The following is a 22,491-nucleotide window of genomic DNA, read 5'->3' on the forward strand; positions in this document are numbered from 1 at the left end:
TATTTTTTATTTTTATTATCGGTTTTGAAAACAGTTGGCCTGATTAATATTTTTTTGTGAAAACCATAATTTTTTTTTTTTTCAGGATTCTTTGATAAATAGAAAGTAAAAAAAAAATAATTATTTGAAATAGAAATCTTGCATTATAAATGTCTTTACTGTCACTTTTGATCAATTTAATGCATCCTTTCTGAATAAAAGTATTTATTTCTTTAAAAAAACAACAACGAATTGACCCCAAACCTTTGAACACTACTAATATATATAAATCTGCTAGTATATCTAAAACTATTTTATTGTCTCCACTCGTCGCATGACTGATAAACAGCAAAGTGTCCCCAGCTCTTTTGTCTTTTTTTCCTCCCTTCTTATGCTTCCATATTGACACAGTGGGCTGACAGAGATTAGTTGTGTGGTCAGATTTATCTCAGTGTCCATCACAGTGGTGACATCATTAATGAGCTCTCAGTGTTAGCACTGAACAGAGGGATGCAGTACTATGAAAAAAAAAAAAGAAAAAGAAAAAAACCCACAATGGAAGATTTACCTCGCATGAAATTATAAAGTCTCTGAAGAACACAAATGACACAATGACAAATTTCACCCTTTATCCCAAATTCCAAGAACTTCTAAAAGTCTTTGATGATAAATGCTGCCATTTAAAATCTTTAAATGTTCAGTTAAAGGTCACTCGACTACTTCAATACCACGGAGTCTTTTAAACTACGCATACTGTTGTTGCTGAGCAATCAAACATGGCAGAGGAAGGAATGATTCAGTCTCAGCAAGACATATTTTCTATAGCACTGATTCACTCTCCTGCTCCTGGAGGTCTCGGACACCCACTACATCCGTCATTTCCTCATCTCCAATCCTTCCCACTTACACCTACAACTCTTTACTCTCACACTCTCCTTTCTTTCACCACCCTCAAGAGGCATGAGTAAGAGAGATAAAGACATTTCATCAGACGGACGGGAGGAAAGGTGAACTCGAGCAGCCCACTCTAAGTAAGAGCTGACATGTCTCACCTTATTCTCTTGCCACCGTCAGAGAGGATAGGAGGAAAACAGCAAGAACATGTTGGGAAAGGAGGATTTATCAAGGGATATATTAAAAGTACCACACAGATCTGGACACATTTTCCTTGCTTTTCTCTTTTAAACACACATTTGAGGGGCAAGAGCTCAGAGAGTGTGCACCTGAATTCAGATTGCTCGGTAGGTTTTAAGATGCAAATGGGTCAAAATAAAACCGAAATCACAATTTGGCTTAGTGTGATTACTAAAGTGCAAAAGTTGTGTGATTATTAAATTGCAAAAGTTGTGATTTAATTAAATAAATATACGTATAGAGTGATACGCTTATAATGTGCATTTGGGAACGCAGCACTTGTAAAAAGTGCTTATAAACCAGCAGTTGTCAACAAAAGAGAGGGGGCTTCCTTGGATTTACCACCACAATTAAAGCTTGATAATATTTTTCTTAAATACAATTTTAGTTTATTTTACTGTGAAATATTACAATAGTAATATTTATTTTTTGTTTAATCTTTTATTTAGTAATAATAAAAAATAAATTGTCCAAATAGTGCAGCCCTACAAACAAGCTCAACAAACCTGGAGCTTTTTTTCTAATCTCATTTTAAATACATGTATATGTAAATACATGCATGTGATTTACACAATTAGGACATGTTCCTGGATCAAAAGCCTTTGCTGGTTCAGGAACATCATCCTGCATTATCAGCAAAACATTGCCCACTGAATTTAGGGGTAGGATGTCTGATTCAGGAACACGTCATACTTCGGTAAACCACATTTTGCATGACGAGGGCTTTGCTAGACCTTGTTTAGATATTGAGAAAAACAAGACTGTGCCACATGAGCTCATGCTTAGGTAGGCGGGTTGAGCCCCTCTGAGACTGAAGCCTTAGAACCTCCTGTGGCATATGAATATTGTTAGCTAACAGTGGTTAGCACACAATGGATTCTGATATTGCAAATGAAAGCTACAGTACACACAAAAATATACAGTTTGCTAAATATTTTCCTACCTTGAATTCTTGAAGTTGCTGTTTAATGACCTCCACTTCTGTCCCCACGACGGCCTGTGTGTTCAGCACCTCCTCTGCCCGTCCCAGCAACCCCTGTAGGTCAGCCAGCCGGGCGTAGAACTCCTTAACACGTTCTTCTGCTGCTTCTATGAGTGCCAGACGGTTCTGGCCTCGCTCTGTCAGCTTGCCTGCCTGTCGGTTTAGGGCTTCGGTTTCTCTTCTGAGGGCCAGAAGATCAGGAGAGCTCCCCTCTCTACGCAGCATAGTTGTGCATTCCCCACCATGACCCTCCAGCTCGGCACGGAGGGCATCAAGTCGGCTCAGGAAGCCCCTGACAGCGTCAGCCTGCGAAGCTAAGGAATCAGCATCTCGACCCACAGGGCTAAGGCTGTCCAGCTCATCATCCAAATCAGAGAGGCGGGAGAAAATGTCTCGAACATGTGACTGGACCTCTCCCACGCCCTGCAACCGGGACTCCAAGGATGAGCAGCATTGCTCAGTCTGTAGGGAAAAGAAAGGGGACACATGCAGGTAAATGGAGCTGAGATTGTGGGCCATTTCTACTATGCAGTGGATGTTCATTACCCAATCATATGTTTCTAAATGTTTCGTTAAAATATTTTAATATTAATATAATAAGTAACAATTTAAACATATTTCCCTAATATGAGTAACAACAACAAACAATAACAATATTTCACAATAACAACCTTTTCTCTTGATTTCTATCATTTAACCGAACCCAACTGAGCTGGACGATGACATCACTGTTTTCTACAGAGCCGCTTTATAGCTGAATTGAACTCATTTCATATTTGATGATCTTTACAAAGTAATTGAATCTAACTGAATCAACACCGAACTGAGCTCAGCTGAACAGTCACACTGGTGCTTTACAGCAGATTTGAGCTCTGTTTGCATAATTGAATCCTTACTTTCCTGTTTAGCCCTGTAAAGCTGCTTTCAAACAATGTGTATTGTATAAAGCGCTATATAAATAAAAGTGAGTTGATTTAGGTGTTCTCCTGAATATTTTCTTGCCATTATGTGAATAATTTGATATAAAATTATAGTAAAAAATGTCAAGTATCTGAGCTTGACCACAGGATATTTCTGAATATTTCTGCTGTATATATATATATATATACTTATACTTATACTTATATATGTATACTGGAATGTGTCAGGCGGTAGTTGGGATATATATATAACCTGATCTGTAGTTTATGTCTGCGTTCATGCCGTATATGCTAAATACGACTTTTACAGGTCTTTTTTTTTTACTGTTGGTCTTGTTCATTTTTAATAGTTTGTAGTCAAAAGTGTAACATTACCATTCCTGTTATGCATATATATTGTACATATATAAGTTAAGAGTTCAAAAGGTATTGCATAACAGGAATGGTAATGTTACTCTTTTGACTACAAACTATTAAAAATGAACAAGACAAATCTGGACCAACAGTAAAAAAAAAGACTAGTAAAAGTCGTATTTAGAATATACGGCATGAGCGCAGACATAAACTACAGATCAGGTTATATATATATCCCAACTACCGCCTGAGACCTGACACATTCCAGAGGCTCCTGATCATGTGCAGATTCTCTCACCTTCTCAGTAACTTCTTCAAACTCTTTTTCGGTATCACGAGCTTGCTGCATTAGCCTCTGGCCGCCATCTTCGCCGGCCCCGGATATCTCGGGTGCGTCCTGCAGCAGCCCCTGAGCCAGGTTTCGCAGGTACACCACCTGCGGCTGTACAGAGTTTAACAGTTCCTGTTGGCTACGCAAACGCTCCAGGCTTTTGTTGCTACAAGCTTGTGGCCCAAGTGCCTCCTGAACCTCGATCTGATGCTTGGCTGCTTCGAGCCTTCTCTCCACAGCCAGTCTGCCATCTTCAAACTCCTTCAGTCTGCTCCCCAACTCTTCTAGCTGAGCCGTGCGTCCCTGTAGTCGCTCAGAGAGGCTGTCTATCCTGCGATTAAGCTGAGCCTTGTCATCCCTCACTTCCTCTTCACCAACACAGCTCTGCTCCAGCAGCTGATCGGCTGCCGTGTTCAGAGACTCTAAGAGGGGGCGACGACGATCTAAGTCCAGACTCAACTGTCTAGCCTTTTGCAAAGCCTCGTCTAAAGCGGCGGGATCCAGCGATGGGTGGATCTCAGCCTCCCTTTCCTCACATTCTGCAACCCAAGGTACAAGCTCATTGCGATGTTGTTGGTACAGCTCAGCACGGGACAGCGTTTCTTTTATTCGACAGTGTTTCTCAGTGATCTGTTGGTTCATGGCCTCCCAGTCTTGCCGTAAGGCGTTTAATCGAGTTTGTAGGGCTAATCGCTCATCTCCAGCAGGGAGGGATGCCAGTAGAGATGCCCCCTCGGCCTGGATGAGCTCATAGGATCCACGTTGTTGTGCCATGGCTCGCTGGATATCCTCTTGTTGGGCGAGAAGGGTCTTCAGAGTGTCAGGTTGGCAAGGGAGAGCTTCAGAAATACCAGCTGTGTGACTCCCAGCCTGCCCATCCAACCAGCCACGAAGCTCGTCAAACATCTGTTGGAACTGTTGAGTGCTGGAAAGGGCGGCCTGCAGCTGGGACAAGCCATCAGCTGAAAGACAGCAGTGAGAGGGCTGGTTACTATTATATACAGTACATGCACAAAACCATATAGTATGGCAGGGTGAGAGATTATTGGGGTTTGGAGCAAAAATGCCACCAAAACTAACAGAAAATCCTCTGCACAGTCAATTACTACTAAAGTTTATATAATAATAAATAGTATTATTATTATTTATGTAGTCTATTTACATTATGCAGTTTTTGTGTAAATACATATATTCCACCTTTCCACAAACATTAATACCATGTCAGATGCAGCTTCTTTTCTACCTTTGCAGTGTAAAATGGCTTTTGTTGATGTTAATACAATTTTATTGGTAACAGTCTATAGTATTCTAATTGATTTAAATAATTGGTTAAATATAATTATTTTAAATAAAAGACAACACAATTATGAAATTATAAATAATTTGATTCAAATTCCAGTGGGCAAATATTGCCCCTTAATGGAAAAGTTAATTTCTGACCCTGCATTTCGGTAAATGTTACTCACCAGCCCGTTCTTCTAGGTTCTTGAGGGGGCCGCTCACACTCTCCAGTCTCTTGTGTAACTCATCTCTGAGATACGGTTCGGCCACAATTGTGCTGAGCTCCTCACACAGCTGCTCAGCCTGGGCCAGTTGACCCCGTCTCTGTTCCAGCTCAGAGCGGATCTCCCCTGTTTCCTGAAGCCTACGGCGTAGGGCTTCGGGTTGAGCGCTTAGAGAGGCCTGCGCATCTAGCCTCTCGCCTAGATTGGCCACACTCTGAGAGAGCTCCCTGAGAAGGGCCAGGTAGTGCTCGCTGGTTCCCTGTGCCTGGTCGATCTTCTGCGAGCGGCCCGTGAGGCGAGAGGTGAGGTCTCCCCACTGCTGTGAAATGTCTGCCAGCTCCTGCCTCACCTCCTCTAGGTCCTGTTCATCTCTAGAACCCTCGTCTCCAGTTGGAGAGAGGATTCCCTCTGCCGCCTGAGTCAGCTGGTCAAACTGGGGTTGCCGTGTCTCAAACTCACGTAGCATGAACTGACGGGATAAAGAAATGCATTTAAATTGAACACTGGTGGTGAAAGCAATTAGCAAGTACAAAAATTCAATGTCAACGAAAGGCATGATATTGATTGAAAAATAAAGAATAGACGTCCACACACTGCATAAATGTCAACATAGCTCTAAACAGTTTATTATTAATACAACAGCACAATGTTTTGACCAGTCAAGGTCTTCATCAGCTTCTCTATGGTACTCTACAATGTAACACTTTCAGTGTTTTAGATTGTATTTAACAGCCTGTATTTAATGAATATTGTGAAAAGACCCCTATACTGTGATGGTCATAGATTTGTTGTCCAGGAGGGTAATTTGGTAGACAAAACGGGAAGAATATCATTAAAAACCTGTTTACCTGTACTTGCTGTTTCTGTGTGTTGAGCATGTTGGGGTCGATACTCAGTGGGCCTAATACACTCATCATCAGCTCTTTTTCTCGTAGCCATGGTCCTAATTGACTGGCTGCTGCTGCAAAACTACCCAGCCTATCAGCACATGCCTCCAATTCAGTCTGCCTCTGTGCTGCATTCTGATTGGCTTTCGTCCACCGTGAGTCTAGAAGAGAGGGCAATATTTAGAACAAATATCACAAAGACCAATTTTAATGATTTAGAAATCATGAATCTAAAATATACTTGAGTGACTGGGAATAGTTACTTAGATACTAAACGGAGCAAGAACCACAGAGAATTAAGATAATGCACACAAAGCAATCTGGTTCCCTTGATTTCCTATTCATTCAGGCAGACTTTTTTTTTCTTTTCAAAGAGCATTTTTGTTCATTCTAATGAATCGCAGAAAGGACCAGTCAATTGTCTGAGATTTGTTTATTCTGTTTAAATGAAGCACAATGGATAAAAGAAATTCCCTGAACAGGTTGCACTTCGTCAACAAATGGAATGCTTTAACATGTTTTATAGCAAAAGGTTAGGATATTTGATCTGGAAAAGACAAGATCAGAGCTCTTCTTGGACATTACATTATTTTCAGTCTTCCATTTTCTGCACCAAACTCTCGCCTTGTGACCAACATATGAATATTAATTCACTTATTGGTATAGGGACAAAGTCCAATAAATGGAAATGCATTTAAAAACACTGTATGCAAGGACACCACATTTAAAAACACTTCACTGACCAATGTCTTCAAGCTGACGTTTCCATGTCTCAGCTTCAGGAGACTCTGGATTATCTTTTATTAGCTGCTTCAGAATGTTCTTGAGATCCTCCACTTTCCCAGAATGCTCGGCAAGCTCAGTAAGTAAAACCTGGACACAGACACCTGTCCGTCAGCTCATTCACAAGGTAATCACATGGAATCAAATGTTTTTTTTACTATGGGATAACATAAAAGCAAAAATAAAATGAAAATATATTTGCTGGCTGGATTTAAGGATAAATAATTTGTGGGGGCCTGCAGTTTGATACCCCTGTCAAGTACTCAATTTTCTTAAGATGTTACCTTGGTCTCTTGAGCTTGAGCACGCACCACCTCTGGCCGTGAGGGAGAGGCGGTCTGCCCTTGTGCCAGGCTCTGTTCACGGGGGCCTAGCCACTGGACGAGAGCCTCAGTGCTCTGCCTGGCCTTCTGCCGCAGGTCAAGAGAGGCGTCCTGCCTACCCTTCCTCTCCCTCAGGTCACTGCCCAGCTGCTCATACTTGCAGTTCACATCTGCCACTGCCACCTGGATCTCAGTCAAGTCTGAGGGTAAGAGCGAAGAAATGTTGACGTAAGTACAGTCAGAGCAGGCCAATGACAAGGCCAAATAGTTATAAAACTGCATCATGTTTGTGGTATTTTTTCCAAGCAATGATATACAAGCTGAGGAATAAGCATTTCAATGTATTTTTTATTCACTGAGCCACACACGCCATGCAGAAAAATATAAATATATATATAAATAATTTATTACCTTGTTTAAGTTAAATCAAAGTTGCAAATTCAATTTATACGCAAAATTAGAATATTGCATAAAATATTTGCGAATAAAGAGACATTTGTGAATAAATGTGTTCAAGAGAACAAAATCGTCACTTCCTGGGAAGTTGGCGCAAAATATCTGTAATAAATATGGAAGTTGCAATTGGGAAAGCCACTGTGGCTCTTTCTTTTGCGTTTGGATGCCTGGTGTTTGGGAACGCAATCATGTGAGAATTCTGGGAGGGAATTAAGCCAAATCATTTTGATGACAGGCTTTGGCTCAGGCATTGCAGAATGATCAAACTAACATTTGAAATGCTGTGCAATGAAACTGGTCTGCTGGTTAGTTCAGTTACCCAATCAATCACATCCACTGTTGAGGTAAAGTCACATGAGTTTTTTGTTGTGCATCAAGTGATTTATTTGGTAAATGTGTTTCCATCATAGTTTATGTGCATATCTCTTTATCGGATAAAAATCTATCCGCCTCAATTGAGCGCATACGTTATTTTTAGTGCATTTTTAGAATTTATGTGCATCTTGGTGCTTCCATCTAATGTTTTTCATGCGATATCCCAAAATTCACATAAAAGTAGGTGGCTGGAAACATAGCTAGTGACAGCTGCACTCTCTTCCAGTTTTGTCAAAGCGTTACAATGAGAATCAATACACTAGATAATGACTACACTGTCTGAACAAACAGATTACTTGCAAAAAGATAGTCTGAACAGTCCTTTGTATCAGATTTTTGTGCACTGCGCCAGTGTCAAAGAAAGCTTAAATGATTGGACAAATTGGTCATACGCACAAAGACAGATGACACCAATTTGCACATACTTAGAAAGCAAACTAACAAAACAGGACAAGAAGCAATGCAAAGAAAAATAGGGAGAGTGAGTGAAAGGGTGAGGAAGAGAGATGTGGAGTTATCGTGCCTGGGGGTGAAACGGAAAATGCAAATGACTAATAGTGAAAAGACTCCAGAGATAAGGATGCTGCACAGCTCACTGGCTAAAGGTGTGGAGGAAGCTCACCTTTACAGGTGTGAATGCCATTAACACTGTTGGGGCTGGAAGCACCATTGAGCTGGGAAACACCTGGGAGAAAGACACACAGACACACGCTCAGACAATGCCACAATAATTCACAGGCATGCTGGAGCAGCACACGTACACACAAGCAGCTAGACAAACTCAACACAGAGGATTTAAACACAGAGCCACATATACAAACATAATATGCTCAAAATCAGTAGTCTGAAAGGTGGTAGATGTGGTACTTCAGCCAAAAAGTCACCCTCATGTCATTCCAGACCTGTATGACTTTCTGTCTTCCGTGGAGCACATTTGAATAATGTACTGGTTGCTCTTTTCCATGCAACAACAAATGAACAGGGAAAGGAGCTATTATGCATCAAAAAGAATGCAAAAGGACCATAAAAAATAATCATAAAAACACAAAGGTTGCATTTATTTGATCAAAAATACAGTAAAAAAGTAGGTCCCACTTTATATATTAAGTCGCTTTAAGTACTTACATTGAAATTAATAATTTGATACAATGGACTTATTGTCTACATACATGTTTTTATATTGTACTTATATGTACTTCATGTAATTACAGATGTAATTAATTTATGTAATTACATGTATAATTACACTGTTGACCTTCCCTTACACCTTAACTCACCCTTAAACATAACCATACCACCAAACCTGTCCCTATTCTAACTCGTATTCCACCTCAATAGCAGCAAAAGTGTTTTACAATACAACATGAACACAATAAGTACATTGTAAATACATAGTACGTAAAGCCACTTAATATAAAGTGGGACCAAAAAGTAATATTGTGAAATATTATTACAATTATTACAATAGTTATTTATAAGTACATTGTAAATACATAGTACTTAAAGCCACTTAATATAAAGTGGGACCAAAAAGTAATATTGTGAAATATTATTACAATTATTACAATAGTTATTTCAATATATTTAAAAATTTCCAGCACCCATTACTCCAGTCTTCAGTGTCACACGATCCTTAAGAAATCATTCTAATATGCTAATTTGCTGTTCAAGAAACATTTTTTATTTTATTATAAATCAATGTTGAAAACAGTTGTGCTGCTTAATACTTAACATTTGTGGAAACCATGATACACTGGCATTCAAATGTTTGGGATAATTAAGGAAAAAAAGATAAGAAATTAATGCTATTATTCTTGTGGCCAGGATCTATAAGTTTGCATTTTCTGTTCCCTGGAAGAAAGAAAGTCATACTGGTTTTGAATGACATGAAGGTGAGTAAATGATGACAGAGTTTTCAGTTTTAGGTGTAATAGCTACAGACAAAGAAAAGGAACATTAGCCCTGAAACTCCACAATGTTGTTCTTCTTACCAGCCTTGTTTTTGGGGGCTGTGATGTTAATAATCAAGTTCTCAAGTTGTGAACTGGTCTTGTTTAACTCCTGAACTTGGCTTCCTTGGGTCTCCCATTCTGAGAGCAAATCCTACAAGCAAATTTATAAGACATGTTAATTAAAGCTCACCTCACTAAAAACAGAAACTGATGTCAGAACACTGTAAATAGAGAGAATTACAGCCCTACTTTAAGCTGCTGTGCTCTTCTCTGCAGGCCTTCTGTGCTTAGGTTGGGCTCTTTGGCAGGAAGTTGCTCTTGTACCGACTGCAGCCACCTGAGGAGGGAGCCAGAGCGCGAGCGAAACTCTGCCAGTTGCTGAACGCAGCTCTGGATGGAATCAAATCTGTGACGGACACAGAGCAAGTTAGATGAATATGAACTATGAAAAAACTGGTTTGATTAGATTTAGTTAATGGTGAGTATTCACAATGCTGGCTCCAATTGTTCCACGAAAAATAAAACAGCTTTCATGAGCCCACTTGATCTTATTTTTCAAATGTCTTTTTCCTTTCTTAGTATAAAATGTTTATAATGAAAAAAAATAATAATTCAGAGTACACTTTTAATAGCAGAAATTGGTCTTACCACCATAACAGAAAAATCTCTTTTAAACATACAGTACCAGACATCTTTGGCTAACTATGCCTCCTATTAATATGGCAACACTAGATGCTACTATTTTAGGTCATGGTGATAGATCAGGACATTGTGTGGGATATAACCCAGAGCCAGACTCCACTCCAGGCCAGCATGCCTTCTACCAATGTTAGCAGCAGCGAGTCGAAGGTCATGTCCTAACATGCTACCATTTACATATAGTTTATATTATAATAATCCCACTTCCCTCTCACAAGTATTCCTAGAGATATGTGGAGTGGATTTAGACTTGAACACATGACTAACTCTTTTATGAGTCCTCTGGAAGTACATTTAAATGCCTAGAGCCCCAGTATATCATCTTAAGGAGGGATGTGGCCAAATGGTTTCAATAACAGCGGATACAGTGCTGTCAGATTGGGTTAGCATGATTACATTTTTTTTTTATGGCAGAAAGCATTCAGCCTCTTATTTTTGTCACATGTCAAATGTCAAAGCAATTAGAGTTGGTAGGGCACCACATTTCAAAATGAAACTATTGCAGAGAATAGCTTGGAACAAACTCACTATTGTGCTAATGGCTATAGATGCCAAAGGCATTGAGGGGGACAATATAAGTAAACCTAAATAGCAAAATTACAACAAAAAAACAACTCTAAATTAAAATGACTAAAAATTAAACTAATGAAAAATGAAAATATAAGAATAAAAGCTAATTCAAAATATTAACAAAAACAGTTAAAAAAAAAAACAAAAAAAAAAAACTAAAATAACACTGGCACAAGATAATGTTTTCACAGCTCTTTCCACTCACCTCTCATTGACATTAGATTCCAAGTGTGCAAAGTCCTCAGAAACCTCTTTGGTTGTGTCCAGAAGGCTTTGTACATTGGCAAGGATCCCAGATTGGCTTAGGTCGGAACCAAGTTCAACAAATGCTTTTAATTGACTCGACTCTTGGGTAACTTCTGATTTCACCTCCTTTATTGAAAAAGAGACAAATGATGACACCTTCAGACATCGACCGATAACATGTAATCTTTCAGAAAGTGTGTAAATCTGTGGCCTAATTCTCTAACCTCTATGGTCTGCCTGTAGTCATCCACACTGCAGTCTGGTTGGCCTACTGGGCTGAGAGCCCTTTCTCGACTCTGCGTGAAGCTGCGGAGGTCTGCGCTCTGGCGCTCAAAACTCTCCAACTTGGGCAAAAGTCCCCGCAACTCAGTCTCTCTATCTGCTTGCTTGGCCTGGGCTGCAGTGTAGCGCTGACTCAAGTCCTGCAGTGCCCCCTGCAGGCCAGATGCTGTCGTTGCATCTGCAGACTTCAGGAGCTTGGACACAGAGTCTGAGGTGGCATCCACGCTTCCCTGCCTCGAAAGAAGCTCCTGACGTATTTTCTGTGGGGGGGCGGGGGAAGCGCCATGTTTATATAAAACAAGTTCTGGTTAAAGATCTCTGATACTAATGATTATGATGGTACATTTAACAAAATACCTGATTTTGTGTCAGGGCATCCTGAACTGCTTGAGCAGTGGGCTGGACTGATCCAGGTGATAACGGTAGGCCATCTAACCACGCCAGCAGTGCTTTAAGACCCTCTTGAACGCTGACTGATTGGGCAACAGCTGTTTGAAGCTGTTTGGCTCTCACTGATACTGAATCAGACAGGGTTTCAAAGCGCTTTTCCAAAGCATCTGTAATAACCAAGAGGAAGATTCAATTATATGCAAGGAATAATGTAAAGTGTACAGGTCATTAGCACAAAATAAAATAGAGATCAAGTCTTCAAGTCAAGTCTTACTTCTAAGGATTTATTTTGTAATGATAAGTGAAAATTATACTTTCAATCATAAAATACTTTTACATCAGAGTGCATTGACTGACCAATCGAAAATTAATATTCCAGAGAGTTGTGAAACACGCTCAAAAAGACATAAGGTGCGTCTCAATCAGTTCCCTAGTTCAGTAGTCAGTAGTCCATTTTAAGGGCTTTCTCAATCTCAACACCCTTAATAAAAAGTTCTGAAGTGTGAAACACTAATCATACTAGTCAATTCGATAGATGTTTAAAAAAACAAACAAACAAACATAATTTAATTATATTTCAACAAACATATATCGCTAGACAGGTACTGAACAGGTACTAATAAATGTACGACTGAAATGTTGCAGGAAACTTGAGTCTGTGACAAACGGTTCAAAAGTTATGGCCATTTGCCTTATTTTTTTTTTTTTTTGGTCACTGTAGCGCCACCGTCTGGCTGATCGGAGCAAGGCCCAGAGTAGACTGGGGGAGTACTTACCAACCCTCCAAAGTTTCAGGTCTCTAGGCCTTGTTTGAACTATTATCTATTAATAATAATAATACAATTCTTACAATTACAATAGGGTTTCAGCGCTATGCACTGGAACCACTAATTACATATTACAATATATTAAAATAGACAGCAGTCATTTTGTATTGTAATATTCCTCATTAGGGGTTCAAGCACGAAGTGCTGAAACCCTATTGTAATTGTACTGATTTTTAGGGGTTCAAGCACGAAGTGCTGAAACCCTATTGTAATTGTACTGATTTTTATTATTATTATTATTATTATTATTATTTTCCCCTTAAACGCATCGTGCAGACCAAACCGTAAGAGCTGGAACCTTGAAACTTGGCCAAATGGTAGTCCTCAATTTGGGGAGAACCTATAAAAGTATGACCCCGATTGGCCCATAGGTGGCGCTATAGCAACCAAAAGCGCAAAACTGCTCATAACTACTAGACCGTATGTCGTAGACTCAAGTGTCTTATATCATTGGAAAGCTGGACGCCTGACGAACAAAACGTATATCTCCGATTTCATTTCCGCCATGATAGATTTTCCGCCATTTTGAATTTTGTCAAAAACCTACTTTTGCGAACTAGTCCTAGGTTTTTCGCCCGATCGGAACCAATCCAGTGCAGAAATGTTCTCTTGAGTCTGAATATCAAAAACTATCGAAAAAAAGTTGAAATTTCGATTCACGGACGCTAAGGGGCGCCAAAACGTACGTCGAGGGCAGGGCCTATTTTACTAAAATGGCTATAACTCCAGAAGTAAATGAGGTATCTTCACCAAACTTGGTACACATGTGTAAGAGGTCAATCTGAGGTCACAGTAAAAAAACCGCGGCGATTGGCCACATGGTGGCGCTATAACATGAAAAAAACATAAAACAGGCTATAACCACCTGACCGTTAGTCCGATTGACTTGAAAATTGGTTTGCAGTGTCTTGGTCCAAGGTGCCATGTATGTGTATGAGGACATTGGCGTATCTCAAAAAACATGGCCGCCATCGGCCAATGAAATTTGAGCACCTATTAGACAAGGTTAACGGAGGCCGATCGGAACGAAACTCGATGGGCATGTTCGACTCAAGGCCCTAGAGGTCTGTAAGAATTTTGAAAGAAATCGGCCACTAGTTGGCGCTAACGAGTTTTATGGCTCTGTAATCACGTGGTGTTACAAATATCCACACAATATGCATATCATTTGATAGATCTCCTCATCCTGAACAACTTTGCCTCAAGAACCATTGCTGTCAATCAAACCGTTCATTAAATATTCGCAAACATGTTAAAAACCTACTTTTGCGAACTAGTCCTAGGTTTTTCGCCCGATCGGAACCAGACCAGTCTAGGACAATTCTCTGGACTCTCTAGATCAAAAACTATCAAAAAAAAGTTGAACTTTTGCATTTGGATGGCTCTAATAGGGTCATTTATAAAATGGGCGTGTCAAAATACATTAAAAAGCCTATAAATCCTAAATAAAAACTCAGAACTTCACAAAAAGTGGTCAGCATATGTGACATAACATCATTAACAAGCATGAAAAATTCTATGGAGATCGTACGATAGGTGGCGCTATAACTGTTAAAAAGCTTTAAAATCATATATTTCCTATGGTAAACTGCCTGTATTGGCTGTAAATGGTCTTTTCCATCTCTGATCATATAATTTTCATATCATAATGTTCAAAACTAGTGCAATACAATTCTCTGGACTCACTAGATCAATAATTGTCAGAAAAAGTTGAACTACTTCATTTGGATAGCTATAATAGGTTCACTTCAAAATCTGGCCTTTACCAAGTGTCCCCGAAAGCCTATATCTCTTTAATCAATGCTCAGACCTTCTTAAAAACAAGTCAGAACGTGTGAAATATCACCCTGAACAAGCATGAAAATTTTCAGACAGATCGGACAAAATTTGCCTCTATAACAGTTAAAAAGGTGAAAATGATATGAATTAATGGCATGTTAAGCCAATAAGTGGTATTTTACTGCCCCCCGCTGTTTAAAATAGTCATTTTCTCATATTGGTATTGGTATCAGCCATGGTAAATCATGATAAATGATGTGTGTGTGTGTGTGTGTGTGTGTGTGTGTGTGTGTGTGTGTGTGTGTGTGTGTGTGTGTGTGTGTGTGTGTGTGTGTGTGTGTGTGTGTGTGGTACAAATATAACAAAGGTTTTATTTTCCAACATGAAAACAAACATAACAGAGTGCTAGTGCACAAACAATAACCGACAATGATAATGGATGAGAGGGGAACTTAAATACACAGATCAAGACAAGGACAACAGGTGACGGTTATGATGATGAGGAGCAGGTGATGATGAGGAGGGTGATGAGGAGCAGGTGCAGGTGATGACGACAGATAGTGAATGTGATGAAGACAGAAGGTGAATGTGATGAAGGTGAATGTGACACCAATATCACTAAAACATTTGTGTGTGTGTGTGTGTGTGTGTGTGTGTGTGTGTGTGTGTGTAGCATTATTGTGTGTAGCATATGTAGCAAGTATGCATTATTGAGTTAACATGGAAACACTGGTTTGCTTTAGTGCAGAAAACTGGTCAAAATCATGAGGTTTAAAGTGAAAGTGAGCCAATAAGTGGTCTTCTACTGCCCTCTGCTGGCCATTCTACTTATTAATTAAATTTTTCCACATGTGCTTGCATTTATACTTGAATACACACTAAAAATCACTTATATAGCAATAACTATTATAACACAATCATATTTTGTCAGTGTTAATCACTTTATTTGCACTGACACTTCAAATAATTGCTAGTAATGTGGTAAATCATGGTAAATCATGGTTAACTATGCTGTGTGTGTGTGTCTGTGTGTGTGTGTGTGTGTGTGTGTGTGTGTGTGTGTAAGCATGCATTGAGTTAACATGGATAAACTGGTTTGCTTTAGTGCAGAAAACTGGTTTAAAGTGAAAGTGAGCCAATAAGTGGTCTTCTACTGCCCTCTGCTGGCCATTCTACTTATTAATGAAATATTTCAACATGTGCTTGCATTCATACTTGAATACACACTAAAAAAATCACTTATATAGCAATAACTTTTATAACACAATCATATTTTGTCAGTGTTAATCACTTTATTTGCATTGACACTTCAAATAATTGCTAGTAATGTGATAAATCAGGCTAGAAACATGGTAAATCAAAGTAAATAATACTAGATTGTCGTTTATCTCCTGGTAAATAATACTAGAACGTGGTATATCATGGTAAATCATGGTTAACTAAACTGTGTGTGTATGTGTGTGTGTGTGTGTGTGTGTGTGTGTGTGTGTGTGTGTGTGTGTGTGTGTGTGTGTAAGCATGCATTGAGTTAACATGGAAAAACTGGTTTGCTTTAGTGCAGAAAACTGGTTTAAAGTGAAAGTGAGCCAATAAGTGGTCTTCTAGTGCCCTCTGCTGGCCATTCTACTCAATAATGAAATATTTTAAGTCAAGTCAAGTCAAGTCAAGTATATTTGTATAGCGCTTTTCACAATACAGATTGTATCAAAGCAGCTTCACAGTATTAAATTAAAATAATACAACAAGGTTTGTTTCTAGTGGAATTTATTGATAAAATCAAATTAGATATCCCCAGAATATCCCCAACTGAGCAAGCCAAAGGCAACAGTGGCAAGGAACCGAAAAACTCCATCAAGTGACCTAATAGTGTCCTAAAACTCCATCAGGTGACCCAATGGAGAAAAAAAAAACCTTGGGAGAACCCAGGCTCAGTCGGGGGCCAGTTCTCCTCTGGCGTTTATTAACTAGAGGCCGGATTGTAATTTGAACTGTAAGATTAAAAATATTATATGAATGCCTGGCTGAAGAGATGCGACTTTAATCTAGTTTTAAACTGGGAGAGCGAGTCTGAGCAACGAACAGTATCAGGAAGGCTATTCCAGAGTTTTGGAGCTTTTACATGTGCTTTTGCATTCATACTTGGACACACACTAAAAATCACGTATATAACTAACTATTATAACACAATAATATTTTGTCAGTGTTCATCACCTCATTTGCACTGACACTTCACATAATTGCTAGTAATGTGGTTAATCATGCTAGAAACATTGTAAATCATAGTAAATAATACTGAAATGAGGTGTATCAAGGTAAATCATGCTAGAATCCTAATAAATCATTCTGGAACATGGTATATGATAGTAAATCATGCTAGAATCATATTAAATAATTCTAGAATGTGGCAAATCGTTGTGGGAGGAGCCTATTTTACTCAAATGGCTATAACTCAAGAAGTAAATGAGATATCTTCACCAAACTCAGTACACATGTGTATGGGTTCAATTTGAGGTCACAGTAAACAATTTTATGGAGATCGGACCATAGGTGGCGCTATAACTGTTAAAAAGCTTTAAAACCATATATATCCCATGGCAAATTGCCTGTATTGGCTGTAAATGGTCTTTTCCATCTATTATGTCAGTGGTTACATGCTTGCTAAATAAATCTTAATAACTTTTGATGCTTTTGTGCTTAAATGCCTTAAAGGCCTTAACTGCTTGAACCCCGATAAATGCTGCTTGCAGCTTTAATTAGGGGTTCAAGCACGAAGTGCTGAAACCCTATTGTAATTGTCCTGATTTTTATTATTATTTTTCTTCTGCCGTAAAACGCATCGTGCAGCCCAAACCGTAAGAGCTGGAACCTTGAAACTTTGCCAGATGGTAGTACAAAAATCGAGGAGAGGTTATCAAATTATGACCCCGATTGGCCCATAGGTGGCGCTATAGCAACCAAAAGCGCGAAACTGCTCAGAACTCCTAGACCGTATGTCGTAGACTCAAGTGTCTTATATCATTGGAAAGCTGGACGCCTGACGAACAAAACGTATATCTCCGATTTCATTTCCGCCATGATAGATTTTCCGCCATTTTGAATTTTGTCAAAAACCTACTTTTACGAACTAGTCCCTGGTTTTTCGCCCGATCGGAACCAAACCAGTGCAGAAATGTTCTCTAGAAACTGAAGATCAATAATTATCGAAAAAAAGTCGAAATTTCGATTCACGGACGCTAAGGGGCGCCAAAACGTACGTTGTGGGAGGGGCCTATTTTACTAAAATGGCTATAACTCCAGAAGTAAATGAGGTATCTTCACCAAACTCGGTACACATATGTATGAGCTCAATATGAGGTAACAGTAAAAAAATCGCGGCGATTTGCCACATGGTGGCGCTATAATATGAAAAAAACATAAAACAGGCTTTAACCACCTGACCGTTAGTCCGATTGACTTGAAAATTGGTATGCCGTGTCTTGGTCCAAGGTGTCATGTATGTGTATGAGGACATTGGCGTATCTAAAAAAACATGGCCGCCATCGGCCAATGAAGTTTGAGCACCTATTAGACAAGGTTAACGGAGGCCGATCGGAACGAAACTCGGTGGGCATGTTCTACTCATGGCCCTAGAGGTCTGTAAGAGTTTTGAAAGAAATCGGCCACTAGTTGGCGCTAACGAGATTTATGGCTCTGTAATCACGTGGTGTTACACTTATTGTCACAAAATGGATACCATTTGATAGATCTCCTCTTGTTGAACAACTTTGCCTCAAGAACCATTGCTGTCAATCAAACCGTTCATTAAATATTCGTAATTATGTTAAAAACCTACTTTTGCGAACTAGTCCTAGGTTTTTCGCCCGATCGGAACCAAACCAGTCTAGGACAATTCTATGGACTCTCTAGGTCAATAATTATCAAAAAAAAGTTGAACTTTTGCATTTTTCGCATGGCGGTCATTTAGAAAATGGGCGTGGTAAAATGCACTCAAAAGCCTATAAATCCTAAACGAAAACTCAGAACTTCACGAAAATTGATGAGCATATGTGTCATAACCTGCTTAAGAAGCATGGAAAATTTTATGGAGAGCGGACCATAGTTGGCGCTATAACTGTTAAAACGCTTTAAAACCATATATTTCCTATGGTAAATTGCCTGTATTTGCTGTAAATGGTGTCTTCTATCTTTTATCATATAATGTTCATATCATAATGTTCAAAACCAGTGCAGCACAATTCTCTGAACTCTCTAGATCAATAATTATCAGAAAAAAAGTTTAACTTCTTCAAAAGGTGATTTTATATGAATATAATGACATATTAAGCCAATAAGTGGTATTTTACTGCCCCCTGCTGTCATTTCATCATACTACTCCCTAATATTGTTATAAAATTCATATTTAGACTTTATAAAATCATTATTTTAACATTTACAATCACATTTTGTCAAAACTCATCTATTGAGTATTACTATTGACAATTGTGTTACACTGAGATATGGAAATGGACGAAAGTAAATGAATGAAATGAAACGAAAGTATAACGGCATTTAAGCCACGCCCCCGAATACAAATTCATTCATAACTCGAAAACGGAAAGTCGTTGCGCGCTCAAATTTTGATGGTGAGGACCTCTCCGGGCTCTTGATCGAAACGTGTCGTCGCGGGCCTCGGGAGCGCGCCCCCCGCGCATCGCGAATCCGCGGGACCCCCGATTTTGAACGGCCATTACTCCCGACCCAGACCACCCCGAACATTGTGTGAGAGCTCGTTGGAAAGGGCGCGTCCTTGGCTAGCTTCGATTCAAATGTGGTGTTATTTGCCCTGGGCATTCCAGAGATAATAGCCCGAACAGATATGCCTTATAACAGTCATAACTCCCAGCCCCAATCGCCCAAAAACACCTTGATGGTCTCATTCAACAGGGCTCCTCAAGCACTATCTATGCTCTGAGTTTCAGAATTTTTCGCCTTTTGGTTCCTGAGATATAAGTAAAAAAACAAATTCCCATTCATTCATTCAAACACTTCAACTGTAAAATGTAAGCTATAATACCACTGTTGTCCACTAGAGGGAGCAGCAGGATTACGCATGATCTTTTAATTCGCTTCAGTATTGGGAAATAAACAAATGCTTTAAGAAGCAATCTTTTTTATTATGATGTTTTTTTTTTTATTATGATATTTGTATATATTTTATTTTTTTATTATGATTATGAACGGTTTGATTGACATTAGTGATTCTTGAGGCAAAGTTGTTCAAGATGAGGAGATGAAGATATTTTCACAATATCACATCCTAAAAACATTGAAAACATATTTGTCTTTGTGTGTGTGTGTGTGTGTGTGTGTGTGTGTGTGTGTGTGTGTGTGTGTGTGTGTGTGTGTGTGTGTGTGTGTGTGTGTGTGTGTGGATGTGTTTGTGTCTGTGTGTGTGTCTGTGTGTGTAAGCATGCTTAATGGAAAGAACATGGAGAAACTGCTTTGTTTTACTGGTGGATAAAAAAGTCTTTCAAATGAAAGTGAGTCAATTAGTGGTCTTCTACTATGGAAGCAGGACATTCTACTTAATAAAATATTTTCATCTGTGCTTTTGCATTAGTTTTTGGACTATATAAAATTACTTGCATGAAAATCACCTATTATAACACAGTCATGTTTTGTCAAAGTTTATCACTTCATTTTTACTGAGTTCTCAGTTTGAACAATTCTGCCTCTCAGTAATTAATTTGAAATCTGAAAATGGTGTTATACAGAGGAGATTTGCAATTATCATTTTGTTACCTATCTTTTATTTTAAATATCTACATCTACAACAAAATGTGTGTGCATGTGTGTGTTCAAGCATGGTTAGTGTATTAAGTATTATTGTTTAAGTATTATTGTTTTCATTTACATTTTAACCACCAGAAGAAGAACACTCATTGGTTCATTCTGCTCACTAAAATATTATTTTTCATTTTTTTTTGAAATTTTTCAATATTTTCCATTTGAAATATTGTTTAAACTTAATAAAATCATTAAAATAACATTTCAAATAATATTTTGTCTGTTTATAAATCCCACAGACTCACATTGGCTGCAATACTAATGTTTTTGTAAAACACAGACCTGATAGTCTAATCTGTGTGTATTGTGCATATATTATTGATATTATTACTATTGCAAATCATGTTATTGTAACTCATATCTTAATAGAATATTATTTGTAATTTTAATTCTTTATTTCTTAATTGTTTTTTTATGATTACTACAGATATTATCACCAAAGATATCAACTAAACCTTCACTTTTAGTATTGACACGCTGCACACACAGCACAATCACACACTCACTAATGCATTCAAATAAATGTAATCTTATTGTGCTACTTTATTTGTACATGATTAGAATGAACAGAAATCTAAGAATATTTTTCTTCTTTTGTTAAAGCCATTTCAGACTCCAAGTAAGCATTATATTACTAATCATCTATTTTAAAGGTGCCATACAATTGAAAACTGTATTTATCTTGGCATAGTTGAATGATAAGAGTTCTGGACATGGAACTGACATACCGTGAGCCTCAAACACCATTGTTTCCTCCTTCATGTGTAAATCTCTTGTTTGCAAAAGACCGCTGAAAAATGAGTGAATCCCACCATAACACCGACTGTGACGTTGGAGTCAGGATCATTAATATTTATACCCCCCAAATTTGCATTTTCCAGTCCATGTTCTAGGCCAGGCAGTGTTAATGTGGACCTGCACAGCCGAATCATCAGAAGATCTGCAGGTATTGTGAAGAAGCAAGCAAGGACAATAGTGAAAATGGCAGATCATGGATATAAATGTTATGTCTGAGGCTGTGCTGCGGATTTGATAACTTTTCATTCCCTTCCCACAAAAGAGAACTGTCAACAGGCATGGTTGATGTTTACAACAGGATACCTCACCATTTTAATTCAAAGCTGTTAGTTTACTCTTAACGGAGGCCGATCAGAACGAAACTCGGTGGGCATGTTCGATTCGTGGCCCTAGAGGTCTGTAAGAATTTTGAAAAATCAGCCACTAGTTGACGCTAACAGGTTTTACGGCTATGTAATCACGTGATGCATATCATTTGATAGATCTCCTCATACTGAACAACTTTGCCTCAAGAACTACTACTGTCAATCAATTTGTTCATTAAATACTTGCGATTATGTTAAAAACCTACTTTTGCAAACTAGTCCTAGGTTTTCGCCCGATCGGAAATATACCAGTGCAGTACAATTCTCTGGAAGCTCTAGATTATTAATTATATAAAAAACTTTAACTTTACCCATTGGGTAGCCATAACAGGATCATTTAGAAAATGGGTATGGCAAAAAACACTCAAAAGCCTGTAAATCCTAAACAAAAACTCAGACAACTCACTAAACTGCCTTATGTGCTTAAAGACCCTAAATGCTTGAACCCCGCTAAATGCTGCTTGCAGCTTTAATTATTATTATTATTATTATTATTATTATTATTATTTTCCCCTTAAACGCATCGTGCAGACCAAACCGTAAGAGCTGGAACCTTGAAACTTGGCCAAATGGTAGTCCTCAATTTGGGGAGAACCTATAAAAGTATGACCCCGATTGGCCCATAGGTGGCGCTATAGCAACCAAAAGCGCAAAACTGCTCATAACTACTAGACCGTATGTCGTAGACTCAAGTGTCTTATATCATTGGAAAGCTGGACACCTGACGA

The 22,491-nt window shown here is 38.7% G+C and overlaps 1 protein-coding gene across 15 annotated transcripts in view; it reads right to left on the reverse strand.

Annotated features, from left to right (window-relative positions):
- The window catches only part of macf1a (microtubule actin crosslinking factor 1a), a 177,819-nt gene that overhangs the window by 43,344 nt on the left and 111,984 nt on the right, over window positions 1-22,491 (reverse strand). For 14 of the 15 annotated variants that reach the window (XM_081377086.1, XM_081377085.1, XM_081377089.1 and 11 more), the window contains 12 exons: window positions 12,136-12,335; window positions 11,721-12,038; window positions 11,456-11,622; window positions 10,231-10,387; window positions 10,021-10,132; window positions 8,652-8,714; window positions 7,160-7,398; window positions 6,836-6,965; window positions 6,054-6,253; window positions 5,167-5,674; window positions 3,668-4,662; window positions 2,057-2,557 (listed from right to left, as the gene is read on the reverse strand). In XM_081377086.1, coding sequence (XP_081233212.1) covers window positions 2,057-2,557; window positions 3,668-4,662; window positions 5,167-5,674; window positions 6,054-6,253; window positions 6,836-6,965; window positions 7,160-7,398; window positions 8,652-8,714; window positions 10,021-10,132; window positions 10,231-10,387; window positions 11,456-11,622; window positions 11,721-12,038; window positions 12,136-12,335 — 3,590 coding nt within the window. The remainder of the gene's footprint in view (window positions 1-2,056; window positions 2,558-3,667; window positions 4,663-5,166; window positions 5,675-6,053; window positions 6,254-6,835; window positions 6,966-7,159; window positions 7,399-8,651; window positions 8,715-10,020; window positions 10,133-10,230; window positions 10,388-11,455; window positions 11,623-11,720; window positions 12,039-12,135; window positions 12,336-22,491) is intronic. The other variant, XM_081377092.1, reaches the window with a different exon arrangement.

The sequence above is a fragment of the Scardinius erythrophthalmus genome (assembly GCF_964197995.2).
Source record: "Scardinius erythrophthalmus genome assembly, chromosome: 10".
Taxonomy (NCBI): Eukaryota; Metazoa; Chordata; class Actinopteri; order Cypriniformes; family Leuciscidae; genus Scardinius; species Scardinius erythrophthalmus.